Below are 25,339 nucleotides of genomic sequence, written 5' to 3'. Positions count from 1 at the left end.
CTCCTTGCTTGGTGATACTGAAAAGCTATCTAGACATGGTCATGGGCAGCCTGGTCTAGGTGGCCCTGCTTCCAGAGAGGGTAGACCAGATGATTTTCAGAAGTCCCTTCCAACCCCCAAATTACTCTATGATTCTGTGAAAAGAGAATCCATGTAAATCAAGTAATCCTGTTACAACATGTAACATCCTGTTACAGCCTTGAACTGCAAAAGACCCAGTAAAGGTCGATTTGTCAGAAATCCAGTTCCCCAGATCTGACCTCATATACTCAATGTCAACCAACTTCTAACAGAAAAAGATTATTCCTGTAGAAGCATAACTTTATAAAGAGACAGTTACAAGAAGCAGGGTAGGAAAGTTCCATGAATTTGGATTGAAGAATTAGAAATTTGTTTTATATCAGCATTTAAATATAGCAAAACCAATAAGCCATTCTTGTAAATGTAAACTGGAAACTGCTATATATAGTTCAAGGCCTGCATGTTTCTTTAAAGTCCTTACATAAAGATTTGTTAAGCCCATTACTCAGCACTGCTGTGCCCTTAGCTTTGGCTTCACTAGCTCATTACACATCTATCAGATAGGATGGCTTCTGTGCTTCAGGAAAGCACTTAGTTATATATTTAATGGCATTAGGTGCAAATGTATACAAAATAAAACAGCAAGAGACTATTTTTTTTGTCTGTAATAACAGATGCCTGTTTAAACATGATCCAGCTGCCCAAAGCCAGGGATCCTTATTCACCAGGAACAGGAAATTTAGTCAAAGTTTACACCAGTGACTTTATTTATAAAATTATTTGGTATACAGGAACTACAGTGAGGAATACTTTATAAGGTTTCCCCAGGTATTTTAATCACTTTTAAAGCAAGAACAGAAAGAAACACCAGATAATAAGTCAAGTATAAAACTGCAGGAAGAAGGAAATCTGGCAATACTCAGTGTTTATTCTCCACACATCTCAACCGCTTCATGAGTGAAAAACAGAAATTTTCTGCAAGCTATTTTTGAAAAAATTTCTGGTAAGCATGAAATCTGTAGAAAACAAGCTCCAGGCAAATGTAACTAGAATAAAAATGTACAATATAGTCCAGAGTGGTCACATTTTTAAGCATCCTCGTCTTCCTCTTCTGAAAAGTGTTCAGCTTTCTTGTAATAGGATCAGTCCCAAGTGATTCATCTATGGATTTCACCCTCACAGCTGAAATGCTTTATTGCTTTTTCATAATGAAACTTAAAGGTTCGACATCTACAGACACTCTAGGGAAAGAGAGTCAGTGCATCAAGTCAGAGACAAGGAGCTTAAAATTTGAAAGTCACACCCAAAGCTACCCAAAGAGCTCTCAGGTTCATTACATTGTTTTGTCACTATCAGAGAGTGGAGGGAAAATGAGCAAGTGCTAAATGGAGGAAAAAACCCTAAGTGCATCACAAGCACACACTAATTGCTTTTGTCTAATTTTTCCTTTCCTCAGCATATTAATTTGCTATTTCAGTTTTTGTTTTGTTTCTAAGCTGCCTGAATATTGGAAAAAAAAAAAAGAAAACAAACAGAAAAACCAACCCTGAGTGGAAAATTGAACAAAATTGAATACAAAGCACTTCCCTTCTCTTTCTGTGGTTTGAGTATTGGTAGGGCTGGAAGAATCAAAAAGCCTTCATCACTTAAAGGCTAATCATGATCTGTCTGAAGCAGCAGATAGTTCACAACTAGGGAAAAACCATATCAGTTCCAAGAGTTAGCTACCCATGCAAAGCTGAGTCATGCTGATGAAGCCAGCACAGAAACTTGAACCATTTTTCAGCCATATCCTACCTCCTGGAGATAACAAGAGACCCCGGGGCTCTGTTAGGCTGTGCTAGACTGCAAACAGGGCACGGAGAATGTCTGGATATGCTATTCCCCCATCTGGAAACAGTGCCATGCACTGACCCTTCTGAAAATCTAAGGGCAAAATTTAAAACACAATGCCTCTCAGAGTGGGATTTAGCTCACAGAGGAAGGTACTTAAAGACAAGACATCTGCAAATGTGAATGAATATATATACTCTTAACAACATCAACACGCAACTGGAATGCAAAGGAAATTTCAAAGCATACCCAAACCCAGGAGATTATTGCACATTCAAAGGATAAAAACCAGAAACATGTTTCCAAACACAAATCCATTCCTTTGGTGTCCCTGTGGTTTATTAAAGGGAAAAGTCAAGCAAGAATATCTCCCTTCAAGGGAACATCAACAGAGACTATATATAGACACTTACTCAAAATAGATTTTTACAAAGAAAAAAAATTGCAGATAGCTGTGCACCAGAGTATTGCTACAGAGCAAACCAGGAAGGTTCATCTATCCAGGCGACAAACAAGGCAGTGAAAAAAGTTTGCTTAGCAATAACTGAAACCAGGGGAATCCACCTCAAGTCTGAAACAAACCAAAGGGTGGTTGCTAAGCTCACGATCCCAGGAGTGTCCCAATACAGGAGTAGGGAGATGATTTCACCAAACTAAAGAATTAAGTAAGACAGTGAAAGAAAAGCAGCAGAAAGATCAGAAAAAGTCCGAGTAACCCGTAGGTGAGTGGCACTTAGAAAAAAAAACAGGCTTGAGGTTATCAGTAAAGAAACCATCTCCTGATGTCCACTGAGATAGAACTGCAGTAAACTGGATTTTGTAAACATGTAAGACAGCAGCAGAGAAATACTTCCATTGGCATCCATAAGCTTTCTGTACTTAAATACAAGACCCTGAACTTCAGGTCAATCAAGAGTGAGTAATAAAACTGATATTTAAATAAGGAAAATTGATGTTATTTAAATCAGGAAAAAAAGCCTGAGTTTTAGGATAATTATTCCCAGCTTCAGGAATATCTGTTTTTGTCTCTGATATTTGAAAAGGCTGGAGTGCCTAAACACAAAGATTAAAGGTTTTAAACCCCTTTGGGAAAACGCTCTTCTCATTTCCTCCTAATGTGGCTTGGGGGAAGTTAAGCAGTTCTCACATTCCCTGAAGTTTTTGTAGTCCCTAAAGAAAAGTCTCAAACAACTCCGAAAAAATCTGAGTGGCAAGAAAGCAGGCAAAATATGTTCAAGTCAAGAGAATTTAACACTATCTGGGAAACATATTGCAAAAGTCTGGCAACATGTTCTATTTTCCAAGCCCAAAGTGAATATTAAAAGTTAATTCTCTGAAATCAATTAGAAGCAGCTAATCTCAATGACAAGCGGAGAGCCAACTGAATGTCAGAAGCAACAGGACTGAAATAAACTGCTAGAATGCAATACACCTTTCAGGACCATTGAAATACTCAACTTGAAATTCTGACGAATTGCAAGGACTCAGTTTCCAGTACAACTGGGCAACCTCCCATTAAAAACAGCAGCTGTACAGGAGGATTCAAAGATACTTTATCCTTTAAGCTGGTGCCCCATAAATGATATGCCAATAAACTTTACATCCCCAGGCAAGACATAGGATATGCTACATTGAGAAATATGGATAGGAAATACGGTAATCAGGTCTGGAAGAAAACAACATAAACTAGAAGAAAACAATATAAATTTTAACCACACTTGAAGCACAGTTGCCTCAGTACACTATTTGGCCTCACTAACCTATAAAAAAAAATCTAAAAATAATAGGTTGAAGGAAAATCAGCATACAAATGTTTAGTTTTTACAAAATGGGTCCAAATCTACAGAATATCAAGAAGAGCACAGACAAATGCATAGGGATTTGTTTGTTTGATTGTGTAAAAACATATTAAGCAGAATCCTTTACTTTCAGGTCAAAGCAAACTGGTAAATCTCACAAAAAAAGTGGAAATTAGAGAAAAAAAACTTTAAGGTTTTGTAAAAAAAATTACATTCAGGGATTAACTTTAATGAAATGACATTTTTTGGGGGGGTCTTTTTTAATATAATATGAAAAAATACTTTAGAAAAAAATTAACCCGTAAAGGGATTAATTAAAGGGATCAATTTGAACTAAATTAAGTACTTCTGTTGAAAAAAGTTAAAACATCAGCCCGATCCGTAATCATGTTTAGTTCAGTCACTGAACTGAAAAGACTCAGTATTTTTATTCCCAATCATGCAATGAGATGAAAAATTAAGGGATGTAAAAAAGTAAGAAGGGTAACAGGAATTTTTAATATGAGAAAAGATTAATAGATAATAAGCACCTTGCTATTCTCTGATGAAATTTTGTTGTGTAATTCTTAAACTGGAAGAGGAATGTAAAGTTGCAGTATAGCAATATATATTCATTTACAGGCAGCACAAAATTTTGATTACTTACTTTCCCCCTTGATCTCCAAGGCACTTCAAAGTGAGCCAAGTAAGGTATTAAGCACACAGTACTTGAAAAAGTTCAGTGTCAGTAAAAACAAAGAAATATACACCACAGAAAAATAACAGAAGCATAGATAAAGTATTTATGGATTACAGACAGCTCCAAATTAGTAGAAGAAGAATCTTAGTATCAATATAGAGGTAACAAAAATGCATAACATGCTGTTGCTGCAGAAAACAGACAAAACATGGGATTCATAAGCAATGCAAATGAGCACTAATTTATAAAATAATACCAAATGTCTGTGACTTGTGCTTCAGTGACTGTCAAACATGTCACTTCACACACAAGATGATGCTGCAGAATAACAATTGGGAGAACAGCAAGTATAGAAAAGAGTATAGAAAAATGTTTACAAATATTATTTACTTTGGAAATTAGTCAAATCAGAAGGAGGTAATAAAAAATATAAAATGCAAAAGCCAAATGGTTTATAGGTTTCTGCTGTCTTTGTGTCATAACATTAGGTAAGAATACTTTATCAAAGCCCAGCACATTAAGAGTTTTTTCCAAAGAATTATTTTTCCATACAATAAATAATTAGGACTCTATATGGTCTATAGCATTGCTAAAAACAACAAATCAGCAAAAATTATTATATTAGACATTTTTGCAAGCATATCCAGAATCCTAGTAATCAGTGTTATGAGCTGGAATATAAAGTCTCCTTTCCAGCCAATTTCTAATTACTAAGAATCACAATAGGTTTTCCAGGACAGCAGATCTGCCTACTGCAGCTTCCTCCCTCTCAAGACGACAACTTTCAGAAGATGCATATTCAACAAAAAGCCCTTGATTCAGCACCTAATTCAGAAAGCTGAAAGCAAGGTTCTACATTTTAGGTGCCCTGGATGAGAAAGCTCCTATTGTAGCTAAGGGAGAGTTAGTTACTAATCAGTGGAGTCTAAACTGAACTGAGCAATTAGAGAAATATGCTTTAAAGAGCTATTAATCTTATCTTAGATGCCTAAATTTAGGTAGGAGTCTATGAACCCATCAAGTCCCACACTGAAGTCCGAGCAAGCTGAATCCCCATCCTGAGTATGTTAATTATCATACAGTATGTTAATTATCATATTCCTGGAGGGCACCTTCCAGAATGACAGTGAAATTATTTCCTCTTTTACTTTCAGATGTAATTAAATAACAGAATTAATCTAGTCAGAATTTTCACTTTTCTGAATACACATATAGTAAGAAAATGAGTGTCTGTGGCTTTAGGTAATTCTTAGATGCACTAAAAGTTGACCTAACCCAAATCAAATGTCTAAAGCCAGCTGTACAAAGCAGTGCCTCAAAGCCAGTATTTCTACCATAAAAATATTATTTTCCATCACATTTACCACCAAAAAACCCATAACTGAATTAAATGTTTCAAACAAGACTTCGGATGGATTAAATACAGCTGCTGTCACATGATGCCTGTGCATTTAACTTGAGATTCTAGGACAGATTTATAATAACCCAGGGCATTTTATAGAATCACGTGGGCTCAACAACTGAAAGGCATCATGGTTAACACCTACAGATTTTCTTTTCCTTGTTAATGTGCATCGGTTCCTAATCATCAAACACAAGGCAGAGGTAGAAACTTAAGCTAAAAGTTACCTTTTTCTTTTCTCATAGACTTGGGAGACTGGTACCTAACAAGGCAGTATGAAGAATCTGGCCTTGAGTGTCATATAAAGACTCTGAAGTCAAGGGACACCTTTTGTTCTATTTAATAACCTCTAGGTGAGGATGCTCAGAACTACAAAACACCTATAATCTCTTAAGAGGCATTCCAGTGCAAGATTGTGCACTAGAAGCTAATTGCTAGAAGTGAGCTGATTGTTCATTGAAAAGTAACATCATCAGCAATAAAGAAAAAAATTAAACAGATGATCTAAGTTTACCAGCTCCTCATTTTAATCGGCAGATATTTATTTACTCAACTTTCCCCTTAATCTCAACTTGTTTGCAGAAAGAAAGGAAAAGTAATTCTGGTGAATAAACAGTGATATTTAGTTACATAAAATATTCTGCAAACTTGTGCATTACAAATAAACTCAACCTTAAATCTGTGTGTTATGACTAATTTTAGGGCTTGAGTTTTATCCATAAAAGAGTATGGAAAATCTTGACACGCACCCCTCTGCCTCCAAACAGACAAACTAGAAAGGGCAAAAGAGGGCAAACCAGTAACTTCTACAAGCTGGGGGTAGGAAGTAGAGGGGAGTGGGAGGACTTAAATGACATGACAAAAGGATTTGTTAAAAAAAAATAATTTTAATATAAATATTTAAAGGTGTATTTTCCTGGAAAAATGGTCATTTGGTGTATATTCCATCTACATCAGTTTGTGTTAAAAATATTCTCTCTTGGGACAAAGAAACAAGAGGAGGACATTAAATAGATAAGGCTAAAGCTAAGGGTTTAATTTTTGCTTTTTAACAAAGAGAATGCTAACAGAGCATCTAGAACATAAATTAAAAAAACCTCATAATTTTAAGAAAGGCAAAGATTATCTTTTTAAGATGGAAGAAAATAAAAAGCAAAAAGAAATGTTTCTTTTTATTTATAAGCACTATTGCTGGAAAACTAACCACCCACTCCACTTCCAATCCCGACTCCAACCCAGTGCAGGCGAGGTCAGAGATGTCGTACTTCACGGAACTATGTTGCTGGGATACTGGGTTAGGCAAACACAAAGGAAGATACCAAAAGATTAAGCAAGATGACGACTATTACTATATTTCACAGTCGAATCAGATGACTCTTCAATACAGGAGAGCTTTAAATCCAAATAATTTTCAAAATGAATTTGTAGACTCCTTAGAGAAAACACTGCTTGCCCTAAATTACCCAGGACATGAAAATAAACAATGTCAGCTGTTAAAGCTGTAGCCTCTGAGATTTCTTTTTTCACTACTGTCTTCTCCAGAAGTCTAGATAATAGAATCATACTTTTGATGAAAAATGAGATACTGAATGGGTCTAAAGGATTATAAACAATACCAAAACACCAAACATTGTACAAGGAAAAAGAGAACAGGGGAAAAAACCCCAAACATGGCACATTTCTGAAGAACAGAGCTTCTAGACAACAGAACCTTTACAAAAGCAAGCTGGTACCTTACACAGCCACCACCTGATCTGAGGCCTCGGGTCAAAGTACTCTTTCTAACTGCATTCTTGATCAGTAAAGAAGCTTAGATTTATACAACATGCCAGACTGTCCAGGTCAACATGAGTACGTCTTTGAAGTGCTCTTACTACTTCAGTAGCTGCCTGGGAGGTACTAGAATAAGGAAGACCTACAAAGCTTTCATGAGGCTTGTGTTTGACTGCCTTGGAGAAGAAAAACCAAGACTAGTAATACAGACCACCTGTGGGATTAAAATTCTTAGGAAAATGGAAAATCAACACTTTAATAGAGAACAATGGGATATGCAGGTTAAGAAAAAGGATGCCATTGCAGTCAGTGGGACAAGTCAAGACCTTCAGAAGGTCAACTTTACCCATGGTGTTCTTCATAACTAATTCTTGTTCACAAAATCTACTTTTCCAGAGGTTAAGAATCAGCTTACCTGAGAATCAACTTTGTCAGACATTATCACTTAGTTCTAACAAAGCAGTTGAACAATAAATGTAAAACACACCTGTAAACTTACAGAAACAGGAATTTATGAACACTATGTTTTTTACACCAGTATCAGAATCAAGGCATGACTGTAAGGACAGCTTTTCCACATGACTTGGAAATACACAGGGCTTTGATTGGCAATGAAAAAAATAAAATACACTTCAATATGATGGAAAATCAAAAACGTTATGATAAGAAATTAAAACAAAAACACAATTACATTTGATTTAATTCAGCATGTCACCTCAAAGAAAAATGACATCACAAACCCAAGCTGTACTAGTAAGTACTATAAAAGTACTAATACTGAATCTTGCTGTATTTTTAATTCCTTATACCATCATCTTTTGAAGCAACTGTTATCTGACACTTCTGCTAAAAAAATCACTGAAATAAAATGTTCTATAGTTGATGTGATACAGTTCCATACATTATACCATTTCCAAATAAAAGACATTTTATTTCCAAATGGAGGAAAACAAGCAATTGAGAGGATTCTTGATTTTCTTAGTAACAGTCTATCCACAGCTTTCAAGAACAGTATTAAAATTGTTCCATACCGTGAAGCTGTTGTTGACATTTTTTGTGCTCGATTCAGCTACGCTTGCATCTGACAGGTCAACTTCATCAAATATTAGAGACTGTGAATGGTAAAGAACATAGAAGCATTAAATTAAGTCTGAGTCCACTTTCAGGTACGCTCACAATATGTGCTTTAATTCCATTGTATCCATTCCAGTTAGAAAATAAAAATAGAAAAAAAAACCACAGTGAAAAAACAGAACACACTGATGATTTGATATCCTTCATAGTTGGCCCCTAAATACAGTCCTATCTGCTATCTAAGGGTACATGAGAGCACAAAAAAATGGTTCCAAAATTATATTGTAAAATCTCTTTTAACAGAAGGGTTTGTTTAAAAAGATGCAGCTTTAGGGTCTCTACTGTGTAGCATAAATGTGGTGTCACAGGAATGAGATTCACACTTAGTAAAACATAAATTAATTCATCAGTATTAGGATGGAACTCTAAATTCCTGAAGAAACCTATGATACTGTATCCATACCAGAAAATGGAGCTCAAGGGCCTGAAGAGATCCCTTCCACTCCTTTGTTTGATGTTCCAATAAGATAAATATATGTCTACCATTAACACCCCAGCCTCTGGCAAAGTATTAATTAAGTTCTGTTATGCGCATAGCTTCTGTTTGAAGCATAGAAGGGAACACGAACAAAAATACTTTTTTTAGCCCTATGATATTTTTCATCTTCCATGCCATGCGAGGAAGAATCCATGCTGGGGGAGTTCCAGCATGTCTGGATTCAACCTTACAGAGTATTTGCACTTTATTGCTATTAGTATTGCTTACTCATAACACTTTCTCTTCTCATCTTTGTTATAGAATCACAGAATGGTTTTGGCTGGAAGGGACCTTAAAGATCATCTAGTTCCAAGCCCCCCTGCCATGGTCCAGGTTGCTCAAAGGCCCATCCAACCTGGCCTTGAACAGTTGCAAGGATAGGGCATCCACACCTTCTCTGGGCAACCTGTTCCAGTGTCTCACCAACCTCACTGTCAAGAATTTTTTCCTTGAATCTAATACCCAAATCTCTCCTCTTTCAGTTTAAAGCCATTCTCCCTTGTCCTATCACTACATGCACTTTTCAAAAGTCCCAGTTCTCTTGTAGCCCCTGTAGGTACTGGAAGTCTGCTATAAGGTGCCCAGAGGCTGCTCTTCTCCAGGACCCAGCTATTTCAGCCTGTCTTCATAAGAGAGGTGCTCCAGTGCTCTGATCATATTCAAGACCCTTCTCCAGACACACTTCAACAGTTCCATGGCTCCCGAAATAGCAAGAACATAGACCCAGAGTGTGCAAATAGCCCATATGCCTCATCTAACAGTGTAGGTTCACATTTTTAAAACAGCTCAGCATCATATTGTGTGTTGATGTTGCCCTTCTCAAAGCTCTTATCTGCCATGTTTATTCTCTATATAGACTGCTTGTGGTAGCACCAAGTGCAGAGAGGTGAGACAACAGAGGTAACTTCAACACTGGACTCACTGGAATGATGATACTTTTTTTGATTCATTACAGACACACAACTTCGCAGCATGGAATTACAGTCCCGTAGTCCTAGAAAGAGAGATCTCTATGCCTTAGAAAGAGTTTTATTGAGAAGGCCAGGCTATAGAAGATGACAGAGACCTGAAGCACCTCACCTACAGCTCTCATGAGGTGCTCCAACCCCACAGAGTAAAGGAAAGTAATACCCACTGCAATGGAACAGCACAATCTAAGTCAGCCCAACAAGCCAAAATGCCTCAGTCCTGGCCTTTAGGGGAGGGAGGAAATGCCTTTCAAAAAAAAAAGACAAGTATTCCCCTCTGCTCACCTCCAATTTTCCCACCAAATAAAATTCAATTGATGGGAAACAGCTTTTTCCCTTATATATCAGTTTTGGCAGAAAATCAGCCTATCTTGGTTTCACATAACTATTTTTATCCCTTCAACAATAATATGGGCATCAGACTAGAAGATTTAATAGAATTCAGTTTGAGGGATAATTTCTAAGAATTATGCAGTTTATACTTTTTTAACTTTCTGAGAGCCATTCCCCCAAAAGAATCCCCAACTCCTTAAAATGAGTTTATTATTTGTCTGAATAGCCAAAAAGGTTAAAATTACTGTGATAAAGTTCATTTTAAAAAAACCAACAGAAATCACCAATATCCCTTAGTAAGGTTAATTTAATACACTACATCTTATATACAGAAGTTCTTTTAAAAAACAACCACAAACAAATCATTGTTTATTATTGTTATTATTGGACCTAGAAACCTAAACAAAATTAAGTTACATGTGTATGGCATTAGATACTAACAAAATACAATTACCTTTGAATCCTTAGCATAATAAAGTGTACGACCTCGAAGTTTGAAATAACGCTTTTTCCACCTTTGAAAAGAGCTGGTTTGCTTCAGTAGTAATCCTTCTTTTATACTTGTCTGGAAAATATTAAAATACAGAAGACAAGGTAAATACATATAGAAATAGCTACATATATAGATTAAAATTATACTTTTCAAAATTTATGTTACACCTCAGATAACATTTAAACTTGTATTTATTCACATTAAATTGAGACTAATTCTCTGGACAACCACATTTTGCATTGCTATTCTTTAAACAATAACAGTGTTGGCAAAATGTTAATTTTAAATGTAAATGGAAAAGGTAGTTGAGAGGCACATAAAGATGAATACAAAATAATTCAATTGCCTGGATAGCAGCAAACTCACAAATATTGAAGTGATCAACAACTCATGTTGGCACAACTCAGAAAAAAAATGCTAAAGGCATGTACAGAAGGTAATTTCCAGTTCCAAATTTGATTATATTGAGGAGAAAAACAATTTCCACATAGCCAATAATTCAATAAGGTACTTAAATGTGTGTTTGACTCAAGCACATGAATTACACCTTTTAAACAGAGGGAACAATCCAGTATTATGCAAGTCATGCATGACTTCAAGTGCATTGCTATACTACAGCCTTCAGCATGAAATCAGCTTACCATTACGGATAATTATTGTATGGGAAGTGCGAGAACAGTGACAGCTAGGGATATTTTTACCATGCAAATATTTTTAGGCAAAAAATGATTTGCCGATCCTAATCTTTCCACTGCAGACTGAACCCTGCTTATATAAAGCCCATTTTTGAAATGAGTAAGAGACATATTAGTATACTTTAAATGTGTATGCTGCTTTCGCCAGTGTGTGTGGGATTCATCCAAGCAATTACAGAAATTCTCCACTTAATCAGACAAAATGACATGACACAGCATACTAGTTGCACAAGTCTCAAAATAGATTTTCTTCAGTTTTGAAGCACACAAAAGGTATAAGAAAAAGCAAGTACATTTTTATATTATGTTCCAAAATTACTATTTTCAGAATATTTCCAATTTTTAGTGTAATAATGTAATGAGAGTCTTAAAATACAATTTCTAGACAATGTGATATAAATATCATTTGAAGTTATCATACATCTTTTAGAAACTTAACCAAGACCTGACCTAAAGCTCATAAACATCTTCTTCCGTTATCAGATGTCACGTTCTCCGTAACTTTAATGCCTTGCATTAAATAATGAAAACACTGAAAAAGCAGAAAGCACTTTAATGTTCCTACCATTTCCTTGAAATGAGAAACGTTCCTGTTATGTACACAGATTGCACCCTTCATTTAGACAGTCCTAACGTCACAAACTAAGAATATGGTCCAACGATCACAAAGCTATTGAATAAATGCTCTCAAAAAAGCAACCCTCTCAGATCAAACATCACAGCTGAAAGTTCAGATTTATCACAGTTTGCTTCATGTGCCAGCAATCTGGACCAATGCATTCAGTCAGCCCTCCTGCTCTAGCTCTAGCTCACCACGCACCATCTTAAGACAGTTTGCAATTTTCTGACCAGACTCTAAGATAAGATAGCTTTACATTATATAAATAGATTTAATCAGTTAGTGAATACAAGTGCTTATTCAAAGCTGCCTATTGTAGCCATGCAGCACCTGTGCTTCACATCACTCTCTGAGATTTCAGAAGCTCATCACATGGGATGGGAATAGATGACTTGTGTGTTTATTAAGGGTCAGAAGATGTTAAGACCAGAGAAATGCAGTTCCAAGGAATCGGTACTCCTCATTCATGGCAGGTGCTGACTTACTGGAAGAATTTCCAAAATGGAAGGAAATCCACATTCCCTAAAACACACTATGTGTATTAGGATACACAGAACATATATTATGCTGAATACTTTCTGGTATTATAAACTCTGTTCCAAGAACATAAATCACCCCAAACCTTGCACTATTACTCACTAAAGAATTAATTAACTCTTTCATGTCATTTTCATGCCTATATAAACCATTTTCTGTTTCTACTCGTCCATTAAACACCAATATCCCTAATATCAAACCAATAACTTCAAAATCAAATCTATTTTGCAAATCAGCCATTTAAAATTAACTTCCTAAAGCTGGCAGTAAATAACCATGCAGGCTCTACAGAATTTATTTTTTTATCAAAATTTTCAAAAAATACTAGACTGGTAAACATTACCCAAGAAGTGTAAGCACTTCAAGAAGTATACATCAGAAGTTTACATTTTACCACCAATAATTATATTGAGCTGAGTTTGGACATCTTAAGCAGACAATTCCATGGCTGCAGGCATAAAATTGAGCACAAAGCTTTAGCCAAATATCCTTAATTAACTTTATTTAGACTTTAAAATGAAGTTGAAAATTCCATCTGCCAATTGAGTCATAAGGTAATCTGTTAATAATGCTCTCCCAAGTCTATAACCAAGTTAAAGCACTTCCAGTAATCTGGGATTGGAGGAGACTTCTCAGATTGTTGAATTTGGGTCCACATTATTGCCTAAAAACATATTCAAAAGGTCATATTCAAAAGCATTGATCAGGCTACAACTACACCTTAAGAAAGCAATCAGTTCCTTTTCTTCTCCCAGTGGCAATTAAGACAGTGCTCCAAGATCTCACTGTTCTGAGAAACCTTTTTATAATTAATCTCAGCTGGACATTAAATCTGAAGCATAAGCAATAATCATTCCAATTATATTAACTACATTCCTATTGTAATTTAGGAGAAAAAAGAAATGCAGATCCCACAATCCCACTCTACTTCTCACTTTTTACAGAATCACCTCTCATCATCTTGCCAAAATCTCTAAGCTCCCCATACCACATTTTGTATCATCTAGTAATACAAGGTCCCTCTAGAAGGATGGGACTAAAATTAGAAGAGAGCAGAATAGAATAGAATAACTATTATAAAATTACTAACAATCTTTACTACTTTAGCCATTAATAAAGGAAAATGATTGACAATGTTACAATCACAACATCACAGTGCTCCACAGTGGCATATTTTCCTGAAGAAATCTAATTATAAAAGTAACTTCTCATAAAATTAAGAAAGTGTACATATGTGTTCAATTATGGAAGAATGTTGAATGCAACTCTACATCTCCAAAATCTACATGACAAAAAAAATGGATTTGTGGGTATTCTGATTACTAAAAATGAGAGCTAACATATCAGCAGATTTTAAAATATCCAGTATATAACACTTGAAAATTCAAAACTAACAGTTTTCATTTCAAAGGCAACCAACTTGCCTTACATCTAATTCACTATAAAGTCCCACATTTCTGCAAAAGACAAATTTTCTACTTTTGCTGCTGCTTGAAAGACCCAAAGAAAGGATAAAATATTCTGAATTTAGAAAACAGTAAACCGATTATGGACCCATTATTGGCAACTGCAAACTAAAACACTGAATGATTAAAGATAAAGCTCTTCCCTGTGTCCCTTTTCATGTATATAAGTGGACATTCTGCTCAAAATGTGTCAGGAGAGTGAGAAAAACAACATGAGGAAATTTCTGAAAGTGAGGAGGATGAAAATGGTAACAGGAAAGACCATAAAACAGTGCAGTCAAATGTAAACAGGAAATTAAGAGGGTGAAGAAGAATTTGAAGATCACCTTACAACAGATGCTCATGCTGAGACTAAAATGTTCATAAATACTTAAAAGATGAAAGATAGCTAGCAAGTTGGCAGGATCATTTTCCAACAGGGGTACAAAAAGGATACTCAAGGATAAGATCACAGCAAAGAAGCTCTTCAAATTCTTGGCATCTGTCTTTACCAATGAAGATGATGAGATGGTATCTCACACAGAATGTTCTCTGTAACATCAGAACAGCTTCATCGACATGAAGGGCATGTACAGGAAGTACTAGACCAGTCAAATCTCTAAGTCATGTGGACCAGATGACACCAAACTGAGAGCCTTGGAGGTCCTGAAAGGACCACTGATACTAACATCTACTCCTAGTAAGGCAGCAGAGTCCATACAAAAGAATATTGCTGAGCCCATACATATCTGGCAGGAAAAAGACAACACTGCTTTTGTAAAGGAAAATACTGTCCTGCTACCTACCATGAGTTCGGAAAGTGTAGAGGAAAGCACATGGGTAAATGAAGATCCTGTAGACCCGGATTCTCAGAAAGCCTTTGGCAAGGCTTCCTGCCAAAGAATACTGAAGAAATTTTGTTAGAATTGAATTGGGAAAAGGGGCATGTCGTGAACTGAAAGTTGCTTCAGGGAAAAAATCTAAACCTCACAAACCTCACTAACATTCTCACACCAACTTTGAGTGAAGAAGAGATCTGGGGGCCACAATTCACAGCTCTCCAAGCTCAACTACAGACAGAAATGCCAGAAAACTTTGGTTGTCACTAAGAAAAGCAACAAAACCAAGACAGATAATATAATTTTGCTGCTATATAACAGTGTTGTACCAGACAGTTCTGATCTTTCCAACTCAAGAAATAGGTTTAAGAGAAGGTACAGAGAAGTGCAACACAAATAATTCACAGAACAGCAGCTATCTTACAGGAGACTAAAACCAGCTGGAACTCTTCAGTTTGAAGAGCAGAAGACCAAGGGGGTAATATGATCAATGATTAAAAAAGCATTAATGAAGAGTAAGGTAACTGCAGAACTATTGCTCACCAAAGCCTGCACTGTTATAATAGGAGGAATGTGATGAAACTATATTGAGATCAGCTTAACAAAGATAAAAAGCAGTACATCTTTACATAGCAGGTGGTGATTTCATGAACCTTGCTGTCACAAGAAATGGCAGACAGCAAGTACAAAAAAAGGAATATACAAATTCAAGAACACCATATCTGTATGTGGTTCCTTTAATTTGCCATGGGGAAGTACCAGGGGAATGGACTGCCACCAGATTCATGTGCTGCTCCTGAACAGCCTTTCTATTCCACTGTTTAAAGTGGATCAATTTCATAACCCAGCAAAAAACTGCAAAAGTTGAATTTTTCCTGCTATGTAGACAGCATCTCTTTTGCTTTCAAGTCTGATGTTTGTATCTGTAAGTGGGCCTACACCCTCATTTACCAAAACAACTAGTATTTGGATTGTTGACAGACCAGGCCATTACAGAAAAAAAAAGAAAAAGAGAGAGAGAGAGAGAATACTATGATACTATTTATTTAATATTGTTCAACTCCCTCCTGTGATACTTTCTATTCCTGTGACTTTGCAAAGTTGAGTATGGAAATAAAACCTACTCTCTTCTTTTTAGTGTTGTGAGCAGTTTGGTACATTTTCACCATCTGCACAGGTATGGCTTTAGGCAGACAGTGTCTTCACTATGTTACAAGGTAAAGTCTCACAGCTCATATTAACTCATAGCCCCTTAAAATATTCTGTGTGTTCAGTGGATCAAGAATTATTTTTATTATTAAAAATGTGACAATCAAACACTTGATTTTTATTAAAATTATGACTCAGGAACTCCAAGCTTGTGATTTTCTTGACAATCTCTGTATAGCAGCTTCCACTATTGTCACTTACGCTGACAGATTTTTCATTAGTTATGCCAAAATAAAAATAGATTTTTAACTACCAAGAATAAAAACTTCATCAGCTGCTCAGCGCAAGATCACATTTTTATTGAAGATTCCTGTTCATAATGAAAGGCCTAACATCTGAAAATTAAAACCAAACAAAGAACCTATGAATTTATACAGCTAAAGTCATCAAAATAAAGTTGAAAACCAATATGAACATTGTTTTAATTTCAAGAAAACCTTAAGAAAAAGAAGTACTATCAAGAAACGGTAGCTCAGTGGAGCTGTATCATGGGGTACCTAAAGCACCATGCTTGCCTCAACTGCTGCTGCTGTTAACAGATCCTACAGGTTACATTAGTGACGGAGAAATCACAAAATGTAGCAAGTTGCATGTGCTCAGCCTGTCATGGTTGATAACAATTATCCCTGTCCCATTTAAGAAACAAACCAGACTATCTAGATTTGAGAAAACAGCTCATTACTACAAGAGTGCTAGCTAATTTTAGTACTTAAAAGGAGCTTATGAAAAAGGGACATGGGCATGTAGTGATAGGACAAGGAGGAATGGCTTTAAACTGAAACAGGGCAGGTTTAGTTTAGATACAGGAAAGAAATTCTTTACTGTGAGGCTGGTGAGTCAGTGCCATATGTTGCCCAAGGAAGTTGTGGATTTCCCATCCCTGGAAGTTTTCAAGGCCAGGTTGGATGGGGTTTTGAGCAACTTGGTCTCGTGGAAAGTGTCCCTGTCCAAGGCAGGGGGGTTGGAACTAGATGATCTTTAAGGTGCCTTCCTACCCAAACTATTCTATGATCGTATGAATTGCCCAAAACAGCCACATGCTTTTAATAAAGGACAGGGTTTCAGCTGTTTCTAGTGATTCTCATGGTAAAATCATATTTTCCTTCCCAGCCTTTAGCAGCAACTCTGGTGAAAAGAGAATTCTCATGTTACAATGAGTGGATGAAATTCTTTTTTTTGAGACAAGTAGACTGGAAAGCAGAAAAATAATACACAACACACCCTCCCTTCCCCTCTGTTTACTGACAGGAAATAAGAGCCTGTAATTACTTTTGAATTCACATTCCCTTTGTGACCAGGCTCATTCATGTACATGCTATTTTCTCTCATTCAGAAAACACAGCAAAGCTTCTTCTCCAGAAACAAACATCTCTGACCAGAACAGGGCAGATCAGTAAAACTTCTCGGAGTTTTATACAATGTGGCTCATGCTTGTCTACCCATCAAGGAACCTCTTCTCTGGCTGTATATAGGCTCCAGCTCTTACTCCATGTCTAAGCCCTTGAGTTATGGAATACAACACAATGCCTCACTTCAATTCATGGGAAAATCAGGGAGTGGATACCCCTGAAACATATTTCTAGGCACAGATGGAGAAGAAGGTAACTGGACACAGTTAGCATGGACATACCAAAGGTAAATCATGCCTGAACATTAAAGAATCTTTTCTAAAACCCCAGCATCATATAATAGAGTAGCACTTCCCATTCCATTTGCTGTTCAACAACTTTTATTGCTAAAATACAACAAATGTAGTAGTCACTTGCTTGTCTCCTTTTGGCAAGTTGAGCTGTTAAGTATGGACTTCGCCTTTTCCATTTTAAACTGGTTGATGGTAATTTTTTCCATTTAAAAAATTAAAATTGCTATTAAAAAAATAGGCCTAGTGTAAAACCAAGTAAAACTAGAAATATGGAATAAGTGTGCTAGAATAAAACTTGACTATAGTTGTTAGGTTTGGGGGCGTTTTAGTTGAGGAAAGTACTTTCTGTATAAATACATTCTCGGTTTTATAAAACCTGCCACTTTACATATCTATTGTATAAGAGGATTTGGCACCTTGAAGGTAAGAGAATCTATGTGTTTTACAGTGTGTTTGCTTTCAGGTAGTGATGCAACAGCTACTTTTCATGGGAGCTAAAAAAGGCAAATTCTACTTCAGCTTCAATAAAAGCTCAAAAGTATTCTGAAATCCTTGTTTAATGATGCATGCGCCATCTCTACTAACAAAATCAGAGGCTCATAAAGTACCTAGAAGAGGCATGGAAAGATATTTTAGTCCATGTTTCCTCCAAGGTAATTCTAACTTTATACGGATTTGCAGGAACAGGTTATCTATCATCTTCTTCAGGTATTCCATTTTATCACTTGAAACTTTTTCTGGTCCACTTTCATCTAACATCTGCATCCAAAGACAGAAACACACAAACACTAAAGGTGCTGCACCTCATAAGCCTGCATTCATTGTTTCTGCAGAGTTAATGTTCACATGTCCAGCTTCCAATCACAGAATCCCTAGACAGAATAATGAGGGCTCTAAATCTGGCTTTTCACATTACCTGTTTTCCTTTCTGTTTGAATGGAGTCTGCATCTACCTTTGTCAGCCATCCTTGGACTATTGCCTAAGATGTTCTTAAAGCCCTTAGTTATGGAGATTGTCTACCACTGAAATGTATTCCCTTGTGTAAACCTTCCTTGTTGCCCTTTACACTCAAAGTGCTGTTGTAGGACAATGACACAGACATAAAACATCAATAAATGAACTCAAAACCCAAAGGCTGGTCCTAACTCACAGAGCTTTGTAAGGAAAAAAACCACTTGATAGGACAATTGTTACTACTCTTCCCTTGGTACACTCCAACTTTGTTCAAATCACTCTAAGTGTTCATCAGGAGAAAATATTACGAACACACAGCTATTAAACGAGCCATAGGGTTGTTCTGCTTTTTGACCAAACTACTTTACAATTAACCAATCAATGATCAAACCAAATTTATATCTACAAGTACTTTTAAACAAAACTAAGATATAGAATTGCAAATGGTTTTCCACAGGGGATGTAGGTTATGGAAGTCTTATATCCTGCAATGTACTAAGATTAGGCTTAGCATACAGCCCTAGAGGTAGATATGATTATGTTGTATGAAACTTCTCAATAAAGTACTATCTTCAAAAGCATTTATGAGCGAGAAGCTCTACTCTCCTCTGGAATGCGGATCAAGTGTCCTATTTATTTTACTGGCTTCTCACATAAATATGAAAAGCATGGGAAATAGTTTTTAAAAATAGGTATGGGTTAATCAGATTTCCTCTTATGTTTCCTGATCATGTCTCTTTGGTATCTGCTCTCTTCTATGTAAAGTACTTATATCCTCATAATTGCTTCCTTGTGTGTAATATAGGTACTATAATCTTCTGAGATTCATCCAATTTCTAAGCATTAAGTACTTAAGGAACATCTCCAGTTGCTATCCTTCCCCTGTGACAAGAGCTAAAGGACTTTGCCTAGAAAATTTTTACCCATGCTGTCTCCTACGCTGTGGCAGTCATGGAAGGTGCAACCACTGTTCAAAGTTTCAGGTCAAGCAGTCAACAATAGTTAAGTCTGAGTTGAGACAGTACCATTAAATTCTTCAATGACTGAGGCACGAGCACACATATTTTGGGGCCAGTAATTTGGAGCAGAAAGGCAGGGCAGGTGCTCCTTAGCACTAAACCCACCAAAACTTCTGAGCCAGAGCATCCCATTATCTTTGCACACTTGTGCTGGAGGCTGAGTTACATTAGAACTTTCTCCACACACTAAGAAAGCCACAAAACCCAGCTAAAATCATTAAAAATGTATTAATCATATCTAAGCTGTATGATGAAAATTTTAAAACTACAGGACGATCTTCAATCTTCTTCAAATTAGCCAGGCTTCAAAGAACAGGCTAGGTAATTGTAGTCTTATGCTATCTTAATTCCAAGAAAAATAATTCTACTTATTTTTTATAATGCTTTTCTTGTAAGAAAACCCCTTTTGGTGGAATATTTTAAGAAAAAACGATTAGTCAAAAATCTCCTTTGCACAAAGATACTACAAGTTTAATAACTGTTTGCAGACAGTAGATAGAGATGCTGATCACAAGGACCTGGATGAGAGAAAAGTGACAACAAAATCAAAGCACCCGTATCAACAGTCAATTTCTGAGTCACCTGAACCTATCACTCAGTTCTTCCAACTAGATTCCTGATATGGTCTTATGCTAGCAAGAAGTCCAGGAATAAATACGATTAATATTCATCTTTTTTTTCCCTCGCCCCCCCTTTCTTTTTGTTTTGTTTACTTTTACATCAAAGAGATGCTTCTCAAACAATTAAACCAAAATACACTTTGTAACTTGCTATGCTGGCCCCACTGATTCATCTGGGGAAACAAAAGGAAAACTGCACTTGCCTACTTATATGTATGATACACTGACCTTACTTGTCTGGGCTGAAACTACCATCACAAGCAGTTCCAGAGATGTAGCAGTTAACATCAAAAATAAAAACAGATGTTTCCTACAATCTAAGGCAAGTTTCAAATCAGCAGCACTGACCTTAAAACGCATCACATTAATTTATCCATCACCTGCAGAGACTGCAAGGGTGTTCCTTCAACACCACAGATAGTAGCTGATTTTCAAATTGCCAGTTGAAAGGTTATCAATCAGTGAAACTGGTTAATAGCACCCAGAGATGCCAAGAGGGCATTCATCAAGCTTCACTGAGCAGCAGCCTCTAAGGGTGCTCACTTGCTCTACAATTATCCAAACTGGTGGAGGATTATTTACCTCATGACGTAGTTGCTGCTTTTAAACTATCATTCAAGATGTTGAACAGGTTTTTCACACACGTAAGCACACAGCAAAAACATAAGGTATTTTAACTACAAAAGAGAAAAAACACTGCTCACCAGACTTTTCTCTCTAAATTACAAATCACAACTGCTAAACCCTCAGAAACTTTCACTTGCACTTCAGAATACAGCCCTATACACTCAGAAGGGGAGGAATATATCACTCTCCCTTCCATTAATTGGTATGGTAAATGGCCTGTGAACACAACACCATGAGCGCCAAGACAGAGCCTGGAAGACATGGTTTAATGTATTATACCTGTTAGTTAATGAAGATCTTAAACTCACAGGAGAAGCCACTGCAGCAAAACACATGGACAGGCACTGACAGGCTAATAGATGATGAGAACAGCAGAAGCCCCGAGGCAGGCTGTTTATTGAAGGTTAATGAGCTCCTCCATCTTCCTCGTGCCCACCCCACCTATCTGGAGCAGCACCGAGCCACAGAAGCCCATTTAATTAATTGGTCCTGCTAGATACCAGGTCTTTTGCTTTTTATCTGCATTAGAAACTGGTTGGGTTATAACTCTGAATGAGAAGGCTGAAGTTTTCTTCATGTGTTTTCTAAATATACCTTTCAGGTTGATAGAATGAAAATACTAATTTTCTATATGTAAAAAAATTGACTGACCAAGTTTGGAAAAAAATCAGGGATATTGTGACTTTTACGTTTCTAATAGAGACCATCTTTTTTATTATTATTTACAATCCTTTATCTATTTAAGACTCAACTTCAATGGGGTGGGAGTTTAATGAAAAACATAAAATAAATATTCTGACACATAAAGCACAGTGACTGGAGGAGAGGAATTGTTTTCTTTGCAGGTTAGTAGGTGTTTTTAAACAAGTCTTATACTAGTTTTACTTTCTGCTGCCCTAAACACCAAAGACGAAGGCAGGATGCTCTTGCTCTGCCTTGGAGCATCTTTTTGGTGCCATTTATATTTGGACCAAAATTGGGCTGAATTGGTCTAGGGCACAAAACAAGGAGTTACCACCCCAAATAGCCTGAAGATTTAAACAATCCAGATCTGAAAAGAATGCCCTAAGACATCCTGAAGAAGTAATATGTCCATTTTTAACTAAGGAACAATATTACAAAAGTTGTAATATTGTTTGAATACCAAAAGGAGACAAAGACATTTAAATGGAGTGAGAAAGGTGGTGTGATACATGTGAAATGAGAAAGAGGATTCTTTCTAGCACAAAACGACAAGGAAGAAAAAAAAGACAAGATTATTAAGTCTAGCATCATTAACAATGATGGAAAAAGCACACACGAATCAGCAAGGGTCTCTTGCAGTGTGAGCCTACATCATCTGATTTAGAGTAACCATTCACATATGCTATGAGTAATCAAGAATTATTCATATGAATAATTATATTCATTACAAATAATCAGCAATTGAGAAAAACTACACTTTGGAGTCTCTGCATAAATTTGTTATCATTGGACAAATCTCTGTCCCTGAAATCTTACAATTCAGTTTAGCTGTTTAATTCACCTGCCTAGAAACCTTGTGAATAAGCAAATAGGATCAATATTGGAATACAGAGAGAAGTTACATTGTCAAGAGGGGGGACATCTTTCTCGATAAGCAAGCCCCAGCAGTATTAAAAAGGAGACTGATATAAAGTACATCTCCTTTTACTGATAAGCCAAATAGAATATTCTTGTTCTAAGGATAGCTGGAAACTCGTTCTAACCAGTTGTCTGAGGAAGTTCCACAAAACAAGTAAAAATACAACAAATTTTAAAATTACACTAACACTTCTCTAGTAAGAAAAAGAAATACTCTATGAGCAGAGTCCAAACAGAGTAAAAATGGATTTCCCCAGTAAAAACTGGGGAAAAATTAAAAAGTGGAAACCATTGTTTATTTCAGAAGAGTTGTTGGATAATATTAATACAGAAAATTCTTTTGCTGTCTCTAAAGAAGGATTCATGCATTTTTATCTGCAAATCAGGATTTATATAATAAATGACCACATTTTTGTATATAGTGACAATCAAGACGGATTCTTGAAATCGACAGAAATAAAATCCCTCTCCAGCACAAACTGCCCTGGATTACCACATGACGCTAAGTTTTACATGCAACATGCAAGAGTTACTCCTGATCTTGATGGTTGGCAAAGGCTATAATTAATCCCAGAAATTACTTTCTATAATTGTGCTAATAGTGAGGATGAATAAGGAAGCTGTCTATAGGAAGGAATCACATATCACCTTTCCATGGGACCCAAATGTAGCTGAGAATACACAATCCCAATAATGAAATTAGTTTATAATACAAGACACAAAGACAGCTCCGCTACCAACTTGGTACCACTTGTAAGGAATTTTGATACAATTTAAATTTAGATATGGCAGTGACAATTTGAACTTTAAAGGAATATAATTAACCTGCACAAAAATTATTTAATCCTTTGTAAGTTCTAAAAGTCATAATTATGAAGCAACAAATTACCACAAAGCAAAAGTTTCCTGCACTGTTTCAAAAAATACATTGTAATTATTTAAAAATTTATTGTGCATTGTGACAGCAAGAAATTATTAGGAAACAACAGGAAACAATAAATATTTTTAAGTACCTTTCTGAGTACTCTTACTCTTTACTCCACTCTTTTACATAGCAGAATGTCACGGACACTTCCAATTCATACACTACCTTGTGAGTAAACGCTGTGCCTAGTACTTGAACACAAAACAGTTGATGCCAATGAAATCTAATGCCAATGTTCTTTGTATACTTTCCATTTTATGTTTTATTTTAGGTTCTATACCTGAAATTTCCAGGTGTTATTTCTCTAATCAAACCATAAAAACTTTTGGAAAAGCTAGTTCTTACAGCAACTTCCGAAGTAACACTTTGTCACACTATTATGGGAAAAGGAGAACACATGTTGAGTTTTATAATCTCCCAATACCCTACATCTAACATCTTAAACAAATATAAAGACAAAACACAGAGTCCCTCTAAAAGTTATAATTTCCTTTTAAATTAAAGAGAGCAACAAAACTATTAATTCCTTTTTTATAAAAACTAGATTATAGCTAATAACCACAAGGGGGTAGTAGTGTGATGGCAATGCTCAGGTGCAGTGTCCTGTGCCGAGCAGCACACAGCAACGCAAGCACTCCGGCTGTGTGAAATGAGCACATTTCTGCAGTGGGCTTTTGAGTCTTTACAGCACACATACAGAACCTACATAAACGTGGCCAATTGCAGTATCAAGATCTGAAATTTGTGAGACTCAAGGGAGAAGTGATGTGAGATATCATTTCATTCTATAAATGTTTTGTTATGGTAAACCAGAAGTTTCAAATTAACGCTTAGTGAGAAAATACATAAAAGAATTTTGGCAGTCATTTACTGAATGCTGACATTTTCAATCACTAAATTATGGAACAGTAAACATTTTTACTCAGGCAAGTTGCTAAGTTATCTGTGGTTAATCACTTCTGCTCTTACATATATATTTGGATTTTCTATACATGAAAGAGGATGCTCAGGCTTTACTCTTATAAAAACACAGGTTAATTCTTATTCTCTTTTTAGTATAAAATACAGTCAATCTTTTCTTCTCTTAGTTACATCAGCCAGTATCATAAATAACTCACAAGAGTTGGTCTAGTGAAAGCCACTTGCCTTTTTTAAGTAAAGTATATAAATATTTATTAGATTTCTACTGCCGGCAACATAATAGAGAAGAAAAAAGGTGGAAGTGGTTACTTTCTGTATAAATAACTCTAAGTACATACAAGTTCATACAGTTCAGCTAAGCTTTATAACAAATTGGTTGTGCTATGTGATTTGTTGTTATTCAGGTACATCGATTCACAGATTTTTTATTATTTTACTCACATATATTCTATTTTTGATCTATAATAACATATATTACAAATATGTCTTATTTTTAGACATATAGGGGTCCCAAATACAGTTGATAGCATTGCTATATGGTCAGAGCTTGCCTAGTGAATACAGCCAGGAAAAGAAAGGAGTCTTGAAGTTCACAAGCCAAGCTGAGCTACAGGCCACTGACTTGTTCCTCTTCAACCTTTCTTTCCCTGATGTTTTCACAAGTAATATGTAGCAAAGTCAAACTCCAGCCTTCCTACAGTTTCTGAACAGGAAGCATTTGTACTAAAACCAAAAGAAGTATTGTTAAGGGCTTGCCCAGACTTGAAAGTT

General features: G+C 36.1%; 1 protein-coding gene across 4 annotated transcripts in view; it reads right to left on the bottom strand.

The window, feature by feature from the left end:
• DGKH (diacylglycerol kinase eta) overlaps window positions 1-25,339 on the bottom strand; it is a 162,330-nt gene that overhangs the window by 70,602 nt on the left and 66,389 nt on the right. For 3 of the 4 annotated variants that reach the window (XM_064645651.1, XM_064645653.1, XM_064645652.1), the window contains exons 3-4: window positions 10,875-10,985; window positions 8,539-8,619 (exon numbers count right to left, since the gene is read on the bottom strand). In XM_064645651.1, coding sequence (XP_064501721.1) covers window positions 8,539-8,619; window positions 10,875-10,985 — 192 coding nt within the window. Of the gene's footprint in view, window positions 1-8,538; window positions 8,620-10,874; window positions 10,986-25,339 lie in introns of those variants that run through there. The other variant, XM_064645654.1, reaches the window with a different exon arrangement.

The sequence above is a fragment of the Pseudopipra pipra genome, chromosome 2 (genome assembly GCF_036250125.1).
Source record: "Pseudopipra pipra isolate bDixPip1 chromosome 2, bDixPip1.hap1, whole genome shotgun sequence".
NCBI lineage: Eukaryota > Metazoa > Chordata > Aves > Passeriformes > Pipridae > Pseudopipra > Pseudopipra pipra.
Note: the sequence above shows the minus strand (reverse complement) of the source record. Positions and strands in the feature narration are given on the sequence as shown.